Source organism: Panthera onca, chromosome B1 (genome assembly GCF_046562875.1).
Source record: "Panthera onca isolate mPanOnc1 chromosome B1, mPanOnc1 haplotype 2, whole genome shotgun sequence".
NCBI classification, from domain to species: domain Eukaryota; kingdom Metazoa; phylum Chordata; class Mammalia; order Carnivora; family Felidae; genus Panthera; species Panthera onca.
The window spans coordinates 95,434,423-95,450,976 of NC_138342.1; the positions used below are offsets into that span (position 1 = coordinate 95,434,423).

The 16,554-nt window shown below is 34.5% G+C and overlaps 1 protein-coding gene across 20 annotated transcripts in view; it reads right to left on the minus strand.

The window, feature by feature from the left end:
* CAMK2D (calcium/calmodulin dependent protein kinase II delta) overlaps window positions 1-16,554 on the minus strand; it is a 313,697-nt gene that overhangs the window by 203,509 nt on the left and 93,634 nt on the right. For all 20 annotated transcript variants that reach the window (XM_060654320.3, XM_060654319.3, XM_060654322.3 and 17 more), the window contains exon 3: window positions 8,468-8,527. In XM_060654320.3, coding sequence (XP_060510303.1) covers window positions 8,468-8,527 — 60 coding nt within the window. The remainder of the gene's footprint in view (window positions 1-8,467; window positions 8,528-16,554) is intronic.

Below are 16,554 nucleotides of genomic sequence, written 5' to 3' on the forward strand. Positions count from 1 at the left end.
ATCTGGTCTTAGAATCCATCATCTCATAAGTGTCATATCCTGATTCTTTTTCTACAAATTAAAGAATAGTTTTTTTTTTTAATTATCATATGTTACACATCAGCTACTGTTGTTAGTTTCCTTAACTTTCATTGTTTTCTGACAAATATTTCTCACTCACTTTCCCCATCAATAAAAGAGGAGAGTAAAAGATATTCTTGCATAGCAAGTAAATAATTCAGGATCAGATATGACTGCTTAAAAGGTTTTTCACCAAGACAATAAAAACGATTGGCATTAAAATATAATTAGTTCTACAGTATCTGTATTTGCCATAAGTATTTCAATGATCTCATGCTGATATTTCCCTCAGAGAATAAGAACTAGAAATAAATAGAATTATATAATATCTGCAGCAAAGGATCTCAGTCTGCTGTTATTTTAACGAATTTTCATAAAATTTGGAGATCCGTATTAAACAACAATGTGAATAATTCAGAATTACACAACTCTAGGCAACACAGTGAAGTGCTGAAGAGCCTGGATAGTGATAACCAGTCTGTGGCAGCTGAAATCTCCTCAATTCTTCTACTTACTAGCTATCTGACTTTGGTTAACTGTGTAACCTGTTTGGGCTTTATTTCCTTGTCTGTAAAATGGAGATGAGAATGGCACTTGTTTGTGTTGAAGATTACAAGACTGGATGCATGGAAAGCATTTAGATTACTGCCTGATAACACAGTCAACAGTTCTCCTGTTAATTCTAGTGACAAAGTTCATTGGAATTCCAACCCAATTTTTTTTTCTTTTATTCAGGCCATCTTCAAAGCTTAACACAATAGCTTATTGTATCTAAGTTTATTTTTATTGCAAAACTATCAGAAGAAAGGGAAACAGCAATGATTTTTAAGGGATTAAAAGGTTCCTCAGATCTTTTCAGGGATTCCAGGTTACAGGAGTTATTCTTACCCAGGGTGAGGTAAGGGAATGGAGAGTGGATTCTATCAAGCCCCAGTAAAACAAGCAAACAAAGAAACAAAAAGGTGCTAGTAATGTTTGGAATTATTTTTTCTTTCATAGTTTCAGTGTAGGGCACAATTCTGAGCCCAAGAAACTGTTAGAAACTTTCAATATTCTGGTACGAGATTCTACCCTGAACTTAGTGAAGACAAGACAAAATGGACATAAAATAGGTTTAGAAGAACAAAACAGAAGATATGTTTAGGCATTATGCATTGATAAATCAAAGTGTACTATTCAGTAAGTCCAAAGCACAAATTGTCCTTCATTTGTAACAGAAGAATCATTTATTCTCTATAGTTTCATATAAAATCCAACTATTCTAATATAACACAGGGAAGTGGCTATTTCACTGATACAGGTAAAAAATAATTTATTTACAAAGAAGCCAATAAAAAGGACTCATATTCAAACACTAATTAAAAATGAATTTAAAATGTTATCTTGTATCAACAATTTTTATATCCATATTTTATCTTTCTACCAAATAATTTGTTTACTGAAGATGATGATAAATTTAACTTTCAAGCAAGAATTATGAAGGGCCCATCACTGGTACCATAATAAATGAAAAGAAAAAAAGAAAAAGCTACAGTAGATAATGAGAAATTTTGAAAATAATTATTTGCTGGATAAAAAAAAAAAAAACCTTTCTGTGCTGTTTCTCACATTTGTGAAGAGAGGGTAATCAATTCTACAGACAACAAGATATTCTGAGAAGTAATTTAGCCTTTACACCAAATAATCAAGATAAAGAGGTGAGATTTAACCAAATAAAAGGTGAATATAAAACAAGAGTACTTTGCCTTGTTACTACTGAATAGTGTTAAATTACCTTTTATCTACTGAAAAGTCAGTAGAGCAAGTTGTTTAGCAATAAAAATTACTTATTCTTGTATAATTACAAACTGTTATGAATATTAGGCATAATTGCCAATAATGGAGGAGGTCATAGAGAAAAACTTTAAGTGTCACTCTCTTGCAATGTTGTTATATTTCTCACAACATTGAAAAAGACTTTTGAGTATCATTCATAAAATCATTAACTTTGTTTCCTCAGCACACTAATTAACATTTACTCTGCACTGTGTTCTCCTTTCCCATGCGACTCTTGCAAAGGATTCCAAACTGGAATATCATAACAAATAGACCTATAAGGCATTTTAATCATTTGCTAACTAACTACTGGGAATATTTAAGTATTTATTGAATTTAGGCTTGCACAGTGTGATTCGAGTGTTTCTTAAAAATTCGAGGAACCTGGAAGAGGACTGCATGCAGAGTAGAACAAAAATGTAAAATTTTGCTAAAAGCAAAAGTCCAAAAAACAATCAATCAACACACACCACCACCACCGCCAAACAAAAGTGACTTAATTTTGTCTTGTGAAAATCAGAGGTATGACATTTAAATCAAGGATTATTTGCAAAGACTAGGGAGATCTCAGATTGAAGTTGAAATATTAGTTTTACAGTAGGACACGATGCCTCCTAAGGTCAGGGAAAAGAAAAGACACTACATGCAAAATGAAGTAATAAGCAAGTTGTGCATTTTTAATCCCTTTGGAGATCTGTGTGTGACCTTGGGTATTATCTCCCTTACTGAACCCTCCAATCTCCATCTGCAGAATCTAGGTTGGATTTAGATAATTCCTAAAGGCTCTTCCAGTTTTACATTCTAGGAAAAGAAAGTTATATAAATCCTAGATGCCATAAATGATCACTCATGAGTATGGAAAAACCTGCTTATATAGAAAGTGTCAGAGCAGAATAAAGTGAGGTTCACAGAGTCTATAGACTTTTCCACTAATATTGTGTCTTTAATTTTCTATTGCATCTTATAATGAGTTATTTTGTTTATGTGTTTTGGGGTAGTGGCTGAGAGGCCTGGTAGGAAGGTAGTAATCACTAAGGTATTATGATGTTATCTCAGAATGGTTAACTCACTGTACTAGGGGTCTGAGGGTAATAATACAGACTAGATTTTTTTTTTTTTAAGGCCACATAGCCCTTCCTTTGGCTCGCTAGCTCCTGGGATTCATTGAGCCATATCAGTAAAGGCTTACCTTACAAAGGAGGTATTGATCCTCTACAAATACAAATGTTCCTTTACACTTTCAAAAAACTGTCTTGCTCTTTCTAAAGTCTACACAAAGTGTAACTTCAGGTCTTCAGAGAATGGGATAGCCCAGCAACAAAATTTATCATCCCACAAACTGAAAAGCTATCTCACATATCGATCTCCTTACAAATAAAGGGTAAGTGTGTATCTTCTCACTTGGGACCTCAGATAGGTTAGATCAGAGTTCTTGATATTTTCTCTTTTCCTTTCTTGGCCCACTTCTTTTCAGATTAATATAGTCGCATTAAATGAGCATTTTGCCTGATCTCCCAAAACTCCCTGTTTAAATTATTTGGACTTCACCAAAGGTTTCAATAAATTCCTCAATAATAATGTTTACCAAAGATCAAGTATGAAAAAAACAGAAATATAAAATAATTTTGAGAACAATTTGGCTATTGCCTCAAGTATTTTATTTCACTACCTTAAAGGTATTTTTCCCTCACTTTAGTAGATATGCTAACATATATAGCTCAAACTATTTGATTTACCCCAGATCTCTTTATACCTCAAGAAAAAATGAGCCCATTTTATTAAAATAAAGGATGAACATAACAATAAAAAATAAGCTAATTAACAGAAGATTGAGGTGAGATATTATCTCCGCATTTCTTTAACACCTGAAGATAAAGTTAGCTATAATCTTTCTCGTTGGGGGTTCAACCAGAATTGTCAAGCCAGCTGCTCTAAATGCAGGGAAAAGATGGAGCTGCTCAGAAAACTGCCTGCACTCCCAAATTTGTTGAACCAAAAGACGCATGGTGCTTTCTTGTGGACTATGTGGAGCACACAGAAGAGAGGTCCACCTGTAGCTATTTAAATTCTTACCAAAAAGATGGTGCCAAGGAAGATAAACACCTTAATTAGTTCTAATGAACTAATGAAGCACTATATCATCTCTGATTGTGCTGAGCTGACTACAGTCCATTTTACACATAGCAGACAGAACAAATCAGATGACAACACACTTTTGCTTAAGACCCTTCTACTGGCTTCTCATTGCACTTAGAATAAAACCTAAACAACTCTAACCTGGCTTACAAGGCCCTACGTGGTCACGCACCTACCTATCCTTCTGACCTATGGCAGGTTGCTCTCTCCTTCACTCGTGGTAGGCTCCATGCCGATCCTCTGACTCTTCCCCTAACAGGGAAGTTCACTCTGCCTGTAACCTTTTCTCGCTAAGGTTCTTCATCATGGATTCTTGTCTTAAAGATATCAATTTAAATGTGACCCCTGCAGACATATCTTGCCTGGCAAGCCACTCTAAAGTAATGACAAAGACTGTCCCCTTGACCAAAATGTAGGCTCCTTTGAGCCCACTTTTTGACTAGGCCTTGTCTCAGCCCTATACTCAACCTGGCTAAGATAGTCTTAGCAAAGAACTTACCAAGTTATCCCTCCATCTTTGATATGTGATTGCCCCTGACATCTGATCAAGTTCTTCATCCCTCACCATTGATGTCAAAGTCTATGGCCTTCCTTTAATAAGAGTCTTGTTAGTAGTTTAGTAAGTTCATTAAGAATCCCCCCACGTTTGATATCTCCTCTTAGTAATCTTCACTTCATTGACCCCTCATTCTGCTCCCTGACTATAAATCCCTACTTGTCTCTGCTGTATTTGAAATTGAGCTAAACTCTTTACCCTAATGCAATAATATAGAATAAAATCTGTCTATTGACTTTAATGAGTGTCTGATTCTGTTTCTCTTTGATAGCAGCCACCCAATCCTCTGGTGTCAAATTACCCTATTTTAATTCTCTGCATAGAACTAATCTCCATGACATAATGATGGCCATTTATGGTCTATCTCCTTACACTACAGTGTGACCTTTGGGAAAAGCAGGGATATTGTTTCTCTTGATTCCCACTTCATCTCCACCAGTGTGTTGAGCCTAGAAACCTGCTGGCAACAGCTATACACTAAATAAATTTTGTTGAGTAAGACAATTTAAAAAATTATATTTTCATGGTTTATCTAAATGGGTATGAAAGCATGTAGAAGAGAATACCGAAAGTTATCATTATACATAAGATCTATCCACAAAAGGCAGAAATAAATACCACAAATCTTAAAAGTTGTTTCCTTTGGTTTCTTCTTTAGAAATCACTGTATTTTCCAAAATTTCCACTGTGTGTTTTACTTTGAAAATCAGAAAAGCATTAAAAAAAAACTAAAGAAAAAAAAAGTGGCTTATGAATTACCAATTTTAGTTGGTTTATAATGTGTTTCTTCAAGAGAAACCTTTTCCTTGCAAGTTCTCAGATTATCAATTCTGTGCCAAGAGAAAGGCCCATAAAAAAATAAAAAAAGTAACCAGCAAATTTTCACTGGAGAAAAAATTGTCAAAAGTTGTATTTTCTTCCTTCAAGTTCTAAAACCTGAGAGATTTTAAGGTAACCAAGCAAAAAACAGAATAGAGGAAAGGAAAAAGAGGATAAGAGTCCCATACTAGATATCACATCTATTCAGGAGAATCAAGACCAAATGCTGTTTTTCTGGAGTGAACTGAAGCAGTAGTGAGTAAGCACGAGTGATCTATGTGACACTGTTAACCAAGTGCAATAATCTCAACAGGAACAGCAGGACTCTGCTTATTGCACGGTTTGCCTCTACTCTTCAGTATAATCTCAGATATCCATTATGGCATCCATCTTTAGTTTGCTGCTACTATTTTTTTGACAATTACTGTTGGTGTTTAATCATCTCTCTTTACACGACAACATACAACATCGTCAGATTTCACAACATGAAGATCAATTAAGATAATCAATTAGGATAACACAGAATGAAAAACAGCTCAAACACATTTCTCAAAGTAGAAAAAAAGTTTTGGTGGAATCCACTGGATGAGCTCTGGCCTCTGAGTTTTTACATCGGCTGTCTGTTCCCTCTGTCTGTTGATCCTTTTTTCACCAGAGAGTCAAATGACTTGCTTCCTCCTGTTCTTCAGGTCTTCCAGTTTCATTCTCAGCAAAGTCACCCTGACCAACTATCTAAAATCAAAATCCCCCAACATTCCCAATTTCCATTCCCTGCTTTATTTTTCTTCTCAGTACCTATCACAATATATAATATCCTATACTTTGTTTATTGTCTGTCCACCCCAAAAATGCAACCTATATGAGGGCAGGTATAATGGTCTGTTGTATTACTGCTGTATTACCAGAGAATTAACTTGTTGAATGAATGAATAATATGAATGAATTTGCCACTGTTATCATTTCTGAGAGTGAGTCTTAGAAGTATAATCTATCGATGATTCATACCCTGCAGTACGGGGTCACTAAAAATCTTTCTTGTGATTATAAACAGATCCCAGAATTCAAGGACCTGTAATTTCATAGTTGCTTTCATACTCCTGAACTCTTGAGAAATGGAAGAAAATCTCAAGTGAGGCAACCAAGGAGCCATGATATTGGCTGCTATGGACCACTGAAAAAAATTATATGTAGTGGCAGGGTATGTAAAAGGTGCTGTCTAGCTCAGAAAACTTTAGAACTTTCCCCCATGAACAACTTCCCCTTCATTAGTAAGGTTATTCTACACGGGTTTTCAAAATGAAAATTGTTCTTGTTTTAGTTTGAGTGTCTTTAGAATGTTTGACTTTGGTCTCCTAGAGGAAATGAGGACAACTAGTTTCATTATCTACAAAAACTGAGTTTCACAGAAAGACCCTGATTAAAAACAAAATAACAACTCTTGTTCATAAGAATAACAAGTGCATAAAATTTCATTTTATCTTAAACCTGAACATGAACAGTGCTCTTTAAGCCATAGTGGGTCATATTGTGTAATTTCTCACTAGCCAATATTATGGGCTGAACTGTGTCTTTCCAAATTGTGTCTCAATCCCAGTACCTCCAAAAGTGACTGTATTTGAAGATGAGGTCTTGAAAGGGCATTTAAGTTAAAATGAGGTCATGAAGGTAGACCCTAACCCAAAATGATGGTGCTCTTATAAGAAGAGAAAATTACAACAGAGACAAGACCATGTAAAGACACAGGGAGAAGACATCTATCTACAATCCTAGGAGGGAAGTCTCAGAAGAAACAAACGTTACCAACACCTTGATCTCAGATTTCTTACTTCCAGAATTGTGAGAAAATAAATGTCTCTGTTAAAGCCATCTAATCTGTTGTAGTTTGTTATGGCAGCCCTAGCAAAATAATATAGCCAACAAAGACTGTCATCAGGGTAAAATACTTAAAAAGAGGTAGATTTACATTTCAGCATTGTTTTGTTCTCTCTCCAACCAAAAGGTTCACTTTAGACAGCTGCTAGTTTGTTAATGCTTCAGATTTACTTGGCAGTATCCATTCATTCACTTAAGAATCTAAGAAGTATGCAGGATACTAAAAACTACAAGAGGAACAGAAATTGAATGGTCCTATTCATAAAAATAGAAGAACTATAAACCTTCTCAGTGAATGATTTTGCAATTCTACCACATTATCACTCCCTCTCTCACTACCTTTATATCACAGTTTGGTTGACAAGAAATCTCACCAGAGATGGGCAGTGCTATTTATCCAAAATAATCAAAACTCTTGTCACAGAATCATGTTCTTGTTCTTTTTGTTTTTCTTGTTGCTCTTTTTCTTTCCTTTGTTTCTTCTATTTTTCTTATATTCAGCATTTTTTTTTAATTTTGAACATTATCATGCTATTTTGTAATTCATGAGGGATAATATTCTAAAATAACTTTACTAGTTTCTGGAAAAGAATCAATGATTATAAGAAAAACTCCTCACAGGATAGGGTAAAAAGTAATTTAGCTGACTAAAATAATGACATAAATTCTGTCTCCAAACTTCAGCAATGGCAGAAAATCCTTGAAAACACATAAAAGGACTATTAACCTAATGATACTTTATATTATTTTTAAAGTGCCAGTACACACTACCTTTTGAAAAACTTTTCAAAAATTGTAAAGAATCAAATGTAATCAAGACCAAAAATTAGGAATTTATTTCTTAAAAGTTACAAATAGTCTACAGGGAGTCTGGGTGGTTCATTAGGTTGGGTATCTGACTTTGACTGAAGTCATGATCTCACCGGTCACAGTTCGAGCCCCTCAGAGCTCGAGCCCAGCGTCTGGCTCTGTGCTGACAGCTCAGAGCCTGAAGCCTGTTTCAGATTCTGTGTATCTTTTTCTCTGCCCACCCTCCCTCTGTCTCTGTCTCTGTCTCTCTCTCTCTCTCTCAAAAATAAACATTAAAATTAAAAAAAAAATTAAGTTTCAAATAGTCTAAATTACTAAAGTAACATTTTTATTATGGTTAAACAATCCATAACATAAGCCTTAGTTAACATTTAAAATACACTGAAAAGATTTCCTTACCAATATTGGGGTGCTTCAAAAGACGGCAAATTCTAGCTTCTCTTTCCAGTTTCTGATGATCTGTTTAAAAAGAATAATAAAATAAATCACAGCTCTTAGCAAAAAAGATTAAAAGACAAAAAAAAGCATATCAAAATGACATAAAGTCTTTACATTTATTGATCTTTTGATCTCTTTTTAAAAAGTGATAATTTGTAACTAGGTGAACATAGCATAGTTGAACAATCTAATTTTTTTTCTTTTTCATTGGCTTGATACTTGATAGAATGAGATATAGAACAGAGCTGAATTTAGGTAGGTTGGAGAAAACAGTGAAAATGGCACAATAGTATTCTTTTACCTTAAGTATATATTATTACAACAATTTACATAACCCAAAATAGACATACACATTTAAGCAAAGGGTGCCTATCTAGACACTGGAATGCCATGGAAACAGTGCTAAGTAGGGTTATAGTTTGTCCCTAATGAAAAGGATTTCCTGTCCTGTCATATTTTCTATCAACCACTCTTCATTGTTGGTTCAACTTCCTAGGTTTATGATGTTCTTCCTTCTATCAGAGACTTCCAAAAATCCCAAATTGCCTGCTTATCTTCACCCTTCTAGGTATCCCTAACCACTTCTCTGAAAGAGCATGATCACTGTAACTTGCATTTTAAGAACTATTCAGACACTCTTCTTTGCCTTCTTTGTGGTGGTTCATATGTATATATTTATAACCAAAATCAATGGCGAAATTACAAAATAAATGGCAAAAAAGAAGAACAGGGCAGAAACACATGTTTCCAATAAGGACAGCACTGCAGAGTGGTCATTAGCTGAGAGCCTTACATAAATAACTGACTTAAATCTTACAATAGCCCTGTGAGAACAGGCAACATTATATCTATCTTCAAAATATAAAAAATAAGGCATAAAGAGGTTAACTGATTTGCCCTAGACTATAAAGTTAGTGGCATCTAGCAAATCAGTTCTCATTAAGTAGAATCATAAAAGAGCCTTAAGAGAAGGAGGGGAACACCCATCTAACTACCCACATATGGTGTATACCAATCATCCTCAACCTCTGTAGTCTCAGAAGCCCTTAGCACTCTTAAAAATTACTGAGTTTTATTTATATGGGTTTTATTTATATGGGTTTTATTTATATGGGTTTTATTTATATGGGTTAGATCTGTTAATATTTACTCTATGAGAAACAAAACTAAGAAAAACACTATATATTAATTCATTTAAAAATAATGAACCCATTATATTAACGTAAGTTACTGCATTTAGTTTTTAAACATTTTATTTGGAATTAACAAACTTACAGAAAATTTGAAGAACAGTACTAAAAACACTTATATACAGATAAATTTATTATTAACATTTTACCCATTTAAAAAAATCATTTATGCTCTTTACCTATGTATATATGTCTGTGTATAGTTTTACACATATTTAATTAATATACAAATATACATACAAATAAATGGGTTTTTTTCTGAACCATTTGAGTGTATGTTACAAACATCAGGGCTCTTTTCCCCTAAAATTTCAGTGTGTATTACCTAAGAACTGTGATCTTCTCTTATAATCACAGACACTACAATTACCAGGTTCAGCAACTGTCACATTGATACTTTATCATCCATATTCTAACTTTGTCTATTTAACCCAAAGATGCCCTTTAAAGGATTTTTCTCCCTTTAGTGGAGGATGCAGTCCAGGGTCAGATATGGCACTTAGTTGTCACTTCTCTTCAGTTCCCTTTAATCTGGAATATTTCATGGTTTTTGTCTTTTATGACCCAACAGTTTTGAAGAATTCCGTCATGTCTATCTTTGAAAAAGAATGATTCTCATTTTGGTATTGTCAAATGTTCGCTCCTGATTTTATTTAGGCTATACATTCTCAGCTAGAACATTATCCTTGTCAGGCTATCACATCTGGAGGTATACATTGTCCAAACGCTTCTCAAAAGTGTAACTTTGATTACCAGGTTAAGGTGCTGTTGAATTTCTCTGCTGAATATTACTATTCTTATTTTTCCTTTGTAACTAATTAATATGTGATGAGACTTTTTATGGTCAGGAAAACATTCTGCTCTTCATCAAAATTTCCCTCTAGATTTAGCATTCAGTGAGGATTCCTGTCTGAACCAGTCTTTACTTTGATGGTAGCAAAACATTGATTTTCTAACTCTAGCACAGTAACATACTTTTCATGAAAAATACTGTTTTTTTTAAAGTTAATGTCATTTTCATAAGAACGTATGAGGACAGATAGTATCTATGCTTGCGATAAACATAGCATAATGTATAAACTTTTCCAATTATTATGTTGTACACCTGAAACTATTATAACATCATGTCAATTATACTCAAAAAATGATTTTGAAAGGAAAAAATAAAGACCAGCATGATTTTACATTTTTGGAAATCTCTTTGATGTCTGGCTTAATAGAAGACAGCTGTATTCTCATGTTTGCTTCTATATTCAATCTATTGCAATATGTTGTTTTGTTTGAAGTAAATGAAGAAAATCTGACCTCATAAGGTTATATAGTTGGAAAACAGTATTGTCACAGTCTTTTCAGATAATTGTGGATATTATGTTTTAATATTATCCCCAAACTCAACAAGTAGTAGTTTCTTAAAGGTTAGTTGCCATGCGAAATCTGAAATCTTATCAATGTACTTCCCAAACCATATCAATGAAGTCATGAACTTTAATGTTTAAATCAAATTAATTTTCAACAATATAATACATTTTATAATATAGTAAAATTTTACTCCGTTACATTAAAATTCATTGCTCTTTCTTGTACTTCGAATCTTTTACACCAAGGCATAACATTATAATGTGATGCACCAACCATTTGGAAAATACTGGTTTAGTGCAGTATGTAGTTCTTCCAAACACTGACACATTTTGTTACCTACTATCATAAAAACAATTGTTAATATCACCACTAATATAATCAGAACAATATTTAAAATTTGGGAATTCATCACGTTCTCATGGGTAAATATAAGTTTTCCAAAATTCTAATTTTTGTTTGAAAGTTTGAATTGTTACTAGCAATAAATGTCAATAGTTTTCCTTCAAGCAATAGGCTCACTTTGTTCATTTTTGATAAAATGTCTCTCAAAAACATAAGTCTGAAAAATCATAACTAGTTTTTCAGTTGTAATTTCAAGTAAAAATGGTGTTCCCTGAGAGTACCTAGTTCAGCTTCCAACTCAAACGACTACAGGGTACTTTTCCTTAAGATAACCATTGTACCTCCGTATGGAGCCTGAGTGCTTTACCCATTCTTATCATTTAATCACATAGAATGTTGTAATGTAAAGATGTGTGATCAAAGGTCAGGATTTAATAACAGTAAATTGGCTCATTAAGTCCAATCCTCAGTGAAATAAGTTTTTGTTTTTGTTTTTTTATTCTATGAGTGTATGATGCTGAAAAACACAGACTATATAGTTTGATGCTACTGATGTGATTCACGTAAAGGTGCCAGCAATTTTATCTACTATTTCTTATGCATCATAGGTACAAACGTCAACACACACACACACACACACACACCACAGAAGCATACAATGTCTTATATTTATTATGAAAATAGTTTTGACCTTGTAGATCCTCTAAGAGGGTTTCAGGGACTCCTGGGTCTATAGACAACACTTCTGAGAATCAATGGAATATTTTACAAAAAAAACACCTATTTTACATAATACTTTTTTGGCAATTTTGAAAAATATTTTAAACATACATAGTGATTTTTAAGTAATCTCTATGCTCAATGTGGGTATATAATGTTATTAATAGCTCAAATAGAAATGGTGTTTTAAAGAATCAGCATACCATTGTATTGGATCTAGCAATGTATCCATTGTATCCGGATTACCAAATATAAAGGCAAATATTTTCTCGCCTTACCATTATCTGAAACTGTTAGTGCTTCAAAAAAAAATGTAAATTCTTCAAACCCCCATCTCTTTAATAGGTTCTCATTCTTAACACAAGCTCCTTCTAGAATATTCTCATTTAGAAATACACAAGTAAACATAAAAGATTAAACCTGACTTGAAATTGCATCTAGACCATCTTAAATTCTCTAAAGTGTCATACGTAAAACATATGCAAAATACTTGCTTATAGGAGTTATAATTTTTATAAAGACAGGGATATGCAAATATATATGCTATCTCATGTGATATGTATTACGTATATGTTATCATTTAGTATTTATATATGTCAACTGATATCTATATAATTATATTAAAGAAAAATAAGATCTTTATTGACAATATGTGGTATAGAGCTTTAGCTATAAAGATGAACATAATTACAGAATTTTATATAGCCTATTCTTATGGGCTGTATCATGTCTTGTAAAAAAAACAAAAAAACAACAACAACAAAAAAACCCTTACTACCTCAGAATGAGTCTGTATTTGGAGACGGGGTCTTTAAAGGGGTGAAATGAGGTCATTAGCGTAAGCTCTACTTCAACATGACTGGTGTCCTTCTAAAAAGAGGAGTTTAGAACAGACAAGCATTGAGGGAAGATCACATGAAGACACTGGGAAAAGATACCTACAAGCCAAAGAAAGAACCCTCAGGTAAAAACAACCTTTTGAAACTTTGATCTTGGACTTCTAGCCTCCAGAATTTGAGAAGATAAATTTCTGTTGTTTAACAACTTCGTATGTGTTACTTCATTATGGGAGCCCTAGCTAACAATACACCAAAGTATTAGTTTTCTATTGTGATATAATTGCCACAAATATGAAAGCTTAAAATAACAAATACTTACAATCTCACAGTTTCTGTGGGTCAGAAACCTGGGAATAGTTTAACTGAGCCCTGTGCTTTAGGGGCTCTCAAAATGCTGCAATGAGGGGCACCTAAGTTGTTCAGCCAGTTGAGCATCCTACTCTTGTTTCAGCTCAGGTCATGATACCAGGGTAGTGGGATCAAGTCCAACATCATGCTCCATGATGAGTGTGGAACCTACTTAAGATTTCTCTCTCTGTCTCTCTCTCTGTCTCTCTCTCTCTGTCTCTCTCTCTCTGCCCCTCTCCCCTGCTCATGCTCACTCTCTCTCAAATAAAAAAAAATTAATTAAAAAAATGGCAATGAATATATCGGCTAGGGTTGGAGGTCTCATCTAAAGTCTTGACTACAGAAAGATCTCTTTTCAAGCCCAAATGGTTGGTGGCTGTTGAGCTGAGGGTCTTGATTCCTAGCCCTCTGTTGGCTGGTGGTTGCCCTCACTTCCTTGCTATGTGTCAACATGACAACTTGCTTCATCAAAGCTACTAAGGTAAAGAGTCTACTACCACAGTGGAAGTCATCATCGTATCTAGCCTGATCACAGAAGTGCTATTCCATCACATTTGCTATATTAAATTAGTTAAAAGAAAGTCATTAAGTTGGCCCACTTTTAAGGGGAGGTAAATATATAAGGGTGAGGATACAAAGAAGCAAAGATCACTGGGGCCATCTTAGAGGTTGCCTGCCACATCTAACTCTATAATGGTACTGATGTTTTCATGAGCTTTTGCTTCACTTACTTTTTCTTCCATACAGTCACATAACTTAGTGATCTCCTACGATTCGTGAGGCATTCTGCGCTCTCCTACTGGGGCATGTTTGACATCCCAAATATCCTAAAGTTTTCATTAAAACGAGAATTGAGCAATAATGGACATGCTTCATGTTCAACATCCAGTTTACAGCTTTTCTTTAGAGGGAGTAGGTAGGTGAGGAGTGATTACGTGCCTATTAATACCAAAAGCACATTTCTGTATTTATCCCTGTAAAGAGATGATTTAGTTTTACATTAAAATTTCCTTCACTTTTAATTCACTCAGCAACAAAAATCCTGCATCCTACCTCATCATTCCTAGGTCTCACAACTACAGTGGTAAGAGGCAAAGACAGATTATAAAAGGTAAGATACCCATAATACCATTTATATTACCATCTGAACATCATATTTTCTTATCCACACACCCTGCAGCTACTGAAGAACCAGCTTCATTTATCATTTGACATTTATTAAAGTATTCAAACTACAATAGTTTGACTTTTTTCTTCCTTTGAAGCTCAAGTCCACACTGTTATAATGAATAAAAATATAACCCTTCAGGCAGTAATATGTCAGGTCTGATAAAATACATGTTATTAGCAATGGATGGTTGAAGATCTACCATACAAACGATGCCATAAGGAAAATAGCATAACGATGCTAAGAATGGAGGAAACTAATTTCATATCATTGGAATTACCTAGTATAAAGATCTCTGGATTTAATTTTTTTTAATGTTTATTTATTTTTGAGAGACAGAGAGAGAGAGAAAGCATATGAGCAGAGGAGGGACAGAGAGACATGGAGACAATCTCAAGCAGGCTCCAAGCTCTGAGCTGTCAGCACAGAGCCTGATGCAGGGCTCAATCCCACGAACCTCAAGATCATGACCTGAGCCAAGTCAGACGCTCAACCAACTGAGACATCCAGGCACCCCAAGATCTCTGGATTTTAAAAGTTTCTGAGAATTTTGAGAAAATGTAATCACTTTAAGATACTGAAGTCAGCTTTGAGATGTTTTTGGAGACTTTTTAAATTTAATAAGATATTTTATTTTGAATGAGGTGATAAATGTGAATTTGAACCTAATGAAGTAAACCCTTCACTCCTGTTCCAAATCAAAATTTAATCTTCATGGAGAATAACTCTCATCACATATGGAAATTAAAGGGCTAGCCTTGACTCTCTTTCACAGAGTAATAGGAGTATCACTAAAGCTACATAAAGCAACAACCTATTTATCTGGCAACATGAGAGAATGAACTTTCACCAAGTTAATTTCAAAAGTAACTACCCCACAAATGACAAACCACTTAAAATGTTAACCTCTTGGGGGTAAATTTAACAATCATTGCTTTCTTAAGTATACATATACAATAATTTAACCTTTTTTGACACCATAGGGTCATCATGATTAACACTAATTATTACTCTGCTATAATTCAGTGAAGTCCTCAGAGGCTACTGAGGTGTGAAAGGCCACAGGTTATCACTCTGTGTTCAGTCTGCCTCCTACCCTTCAATGTGGAATCACCTTGTGAGCACAGGCAATGCCAACGGATGGTTTGGGCAGGGGAAGGAGGTTGACTGTCATAACTGGTAAGTGTTTCACTTCTCTCTCTAAACACACATGCGCGCGCACACACACACAAGCAGGTGTAAACTAATACAACTTAAGGAAGACATGGATTTGCCACACCCAAGAGGGTTAAATTCTTCTAGTTCCCCCTCCCCACAGATTCCCACCCATAAAATAATGTTATATACCAGTTATGGAAGACTAACTCCTCATTGTCCAAGAAAATAGAATGTTTAAAATCCAATTTCATCATTAATGTCTGTTCTGCCAGCCTTTTGCTTTGCCACCTGAAGCTGCTATCTTCCCTGCTCCTATTCTCCTTGGTTGTCCCTTGGCCCAGTGCTCCAGTTTAGTGCCTTAGATCTATCTATTTTTGAGAGCAGGTTAATCCTGCTTTTCTGGCTTCTCCACTACAACCAACCGAACTTGATTCTTAACTTTGTCCCATTTGTTTGGTTTCTAAGAAACTACAGTCTCAAGTAAGAGACATCCCTGCTCCCCATCTAGAATCGCACCTGGCTGGGTAACCATTTCCAGAAGAAGAAAGATTAAACAAAATGGATCTAAACCACTTTAAGTTTGTATTGTTACATCTTTTTATTATACCTTTTCTATTTCTTCCCGAGTTTTTTTTTTCTTCTTTTTTTTTTTTTTTACTGTCCAACTCTTACTGCTACATAAAACAATTTTAGGTACACATAACAGGCATTACATAAACCTCTGTCAAATGAATAACTGAATTAATGATAACTTCCCCTTGTTTCATAATTGTTATGAGCTAAGAATGGAGGAAAACAGGATATAAAAATATAAAATAATCACAAATAGGGGTGCCTGGATGGCTCAGTCGGTTGAGCATCCAACTTCGGCTCAGGTCATGATCTCACTGTTTGTGAGTTCGAGCCCCTCATTGGCTCTGAGCT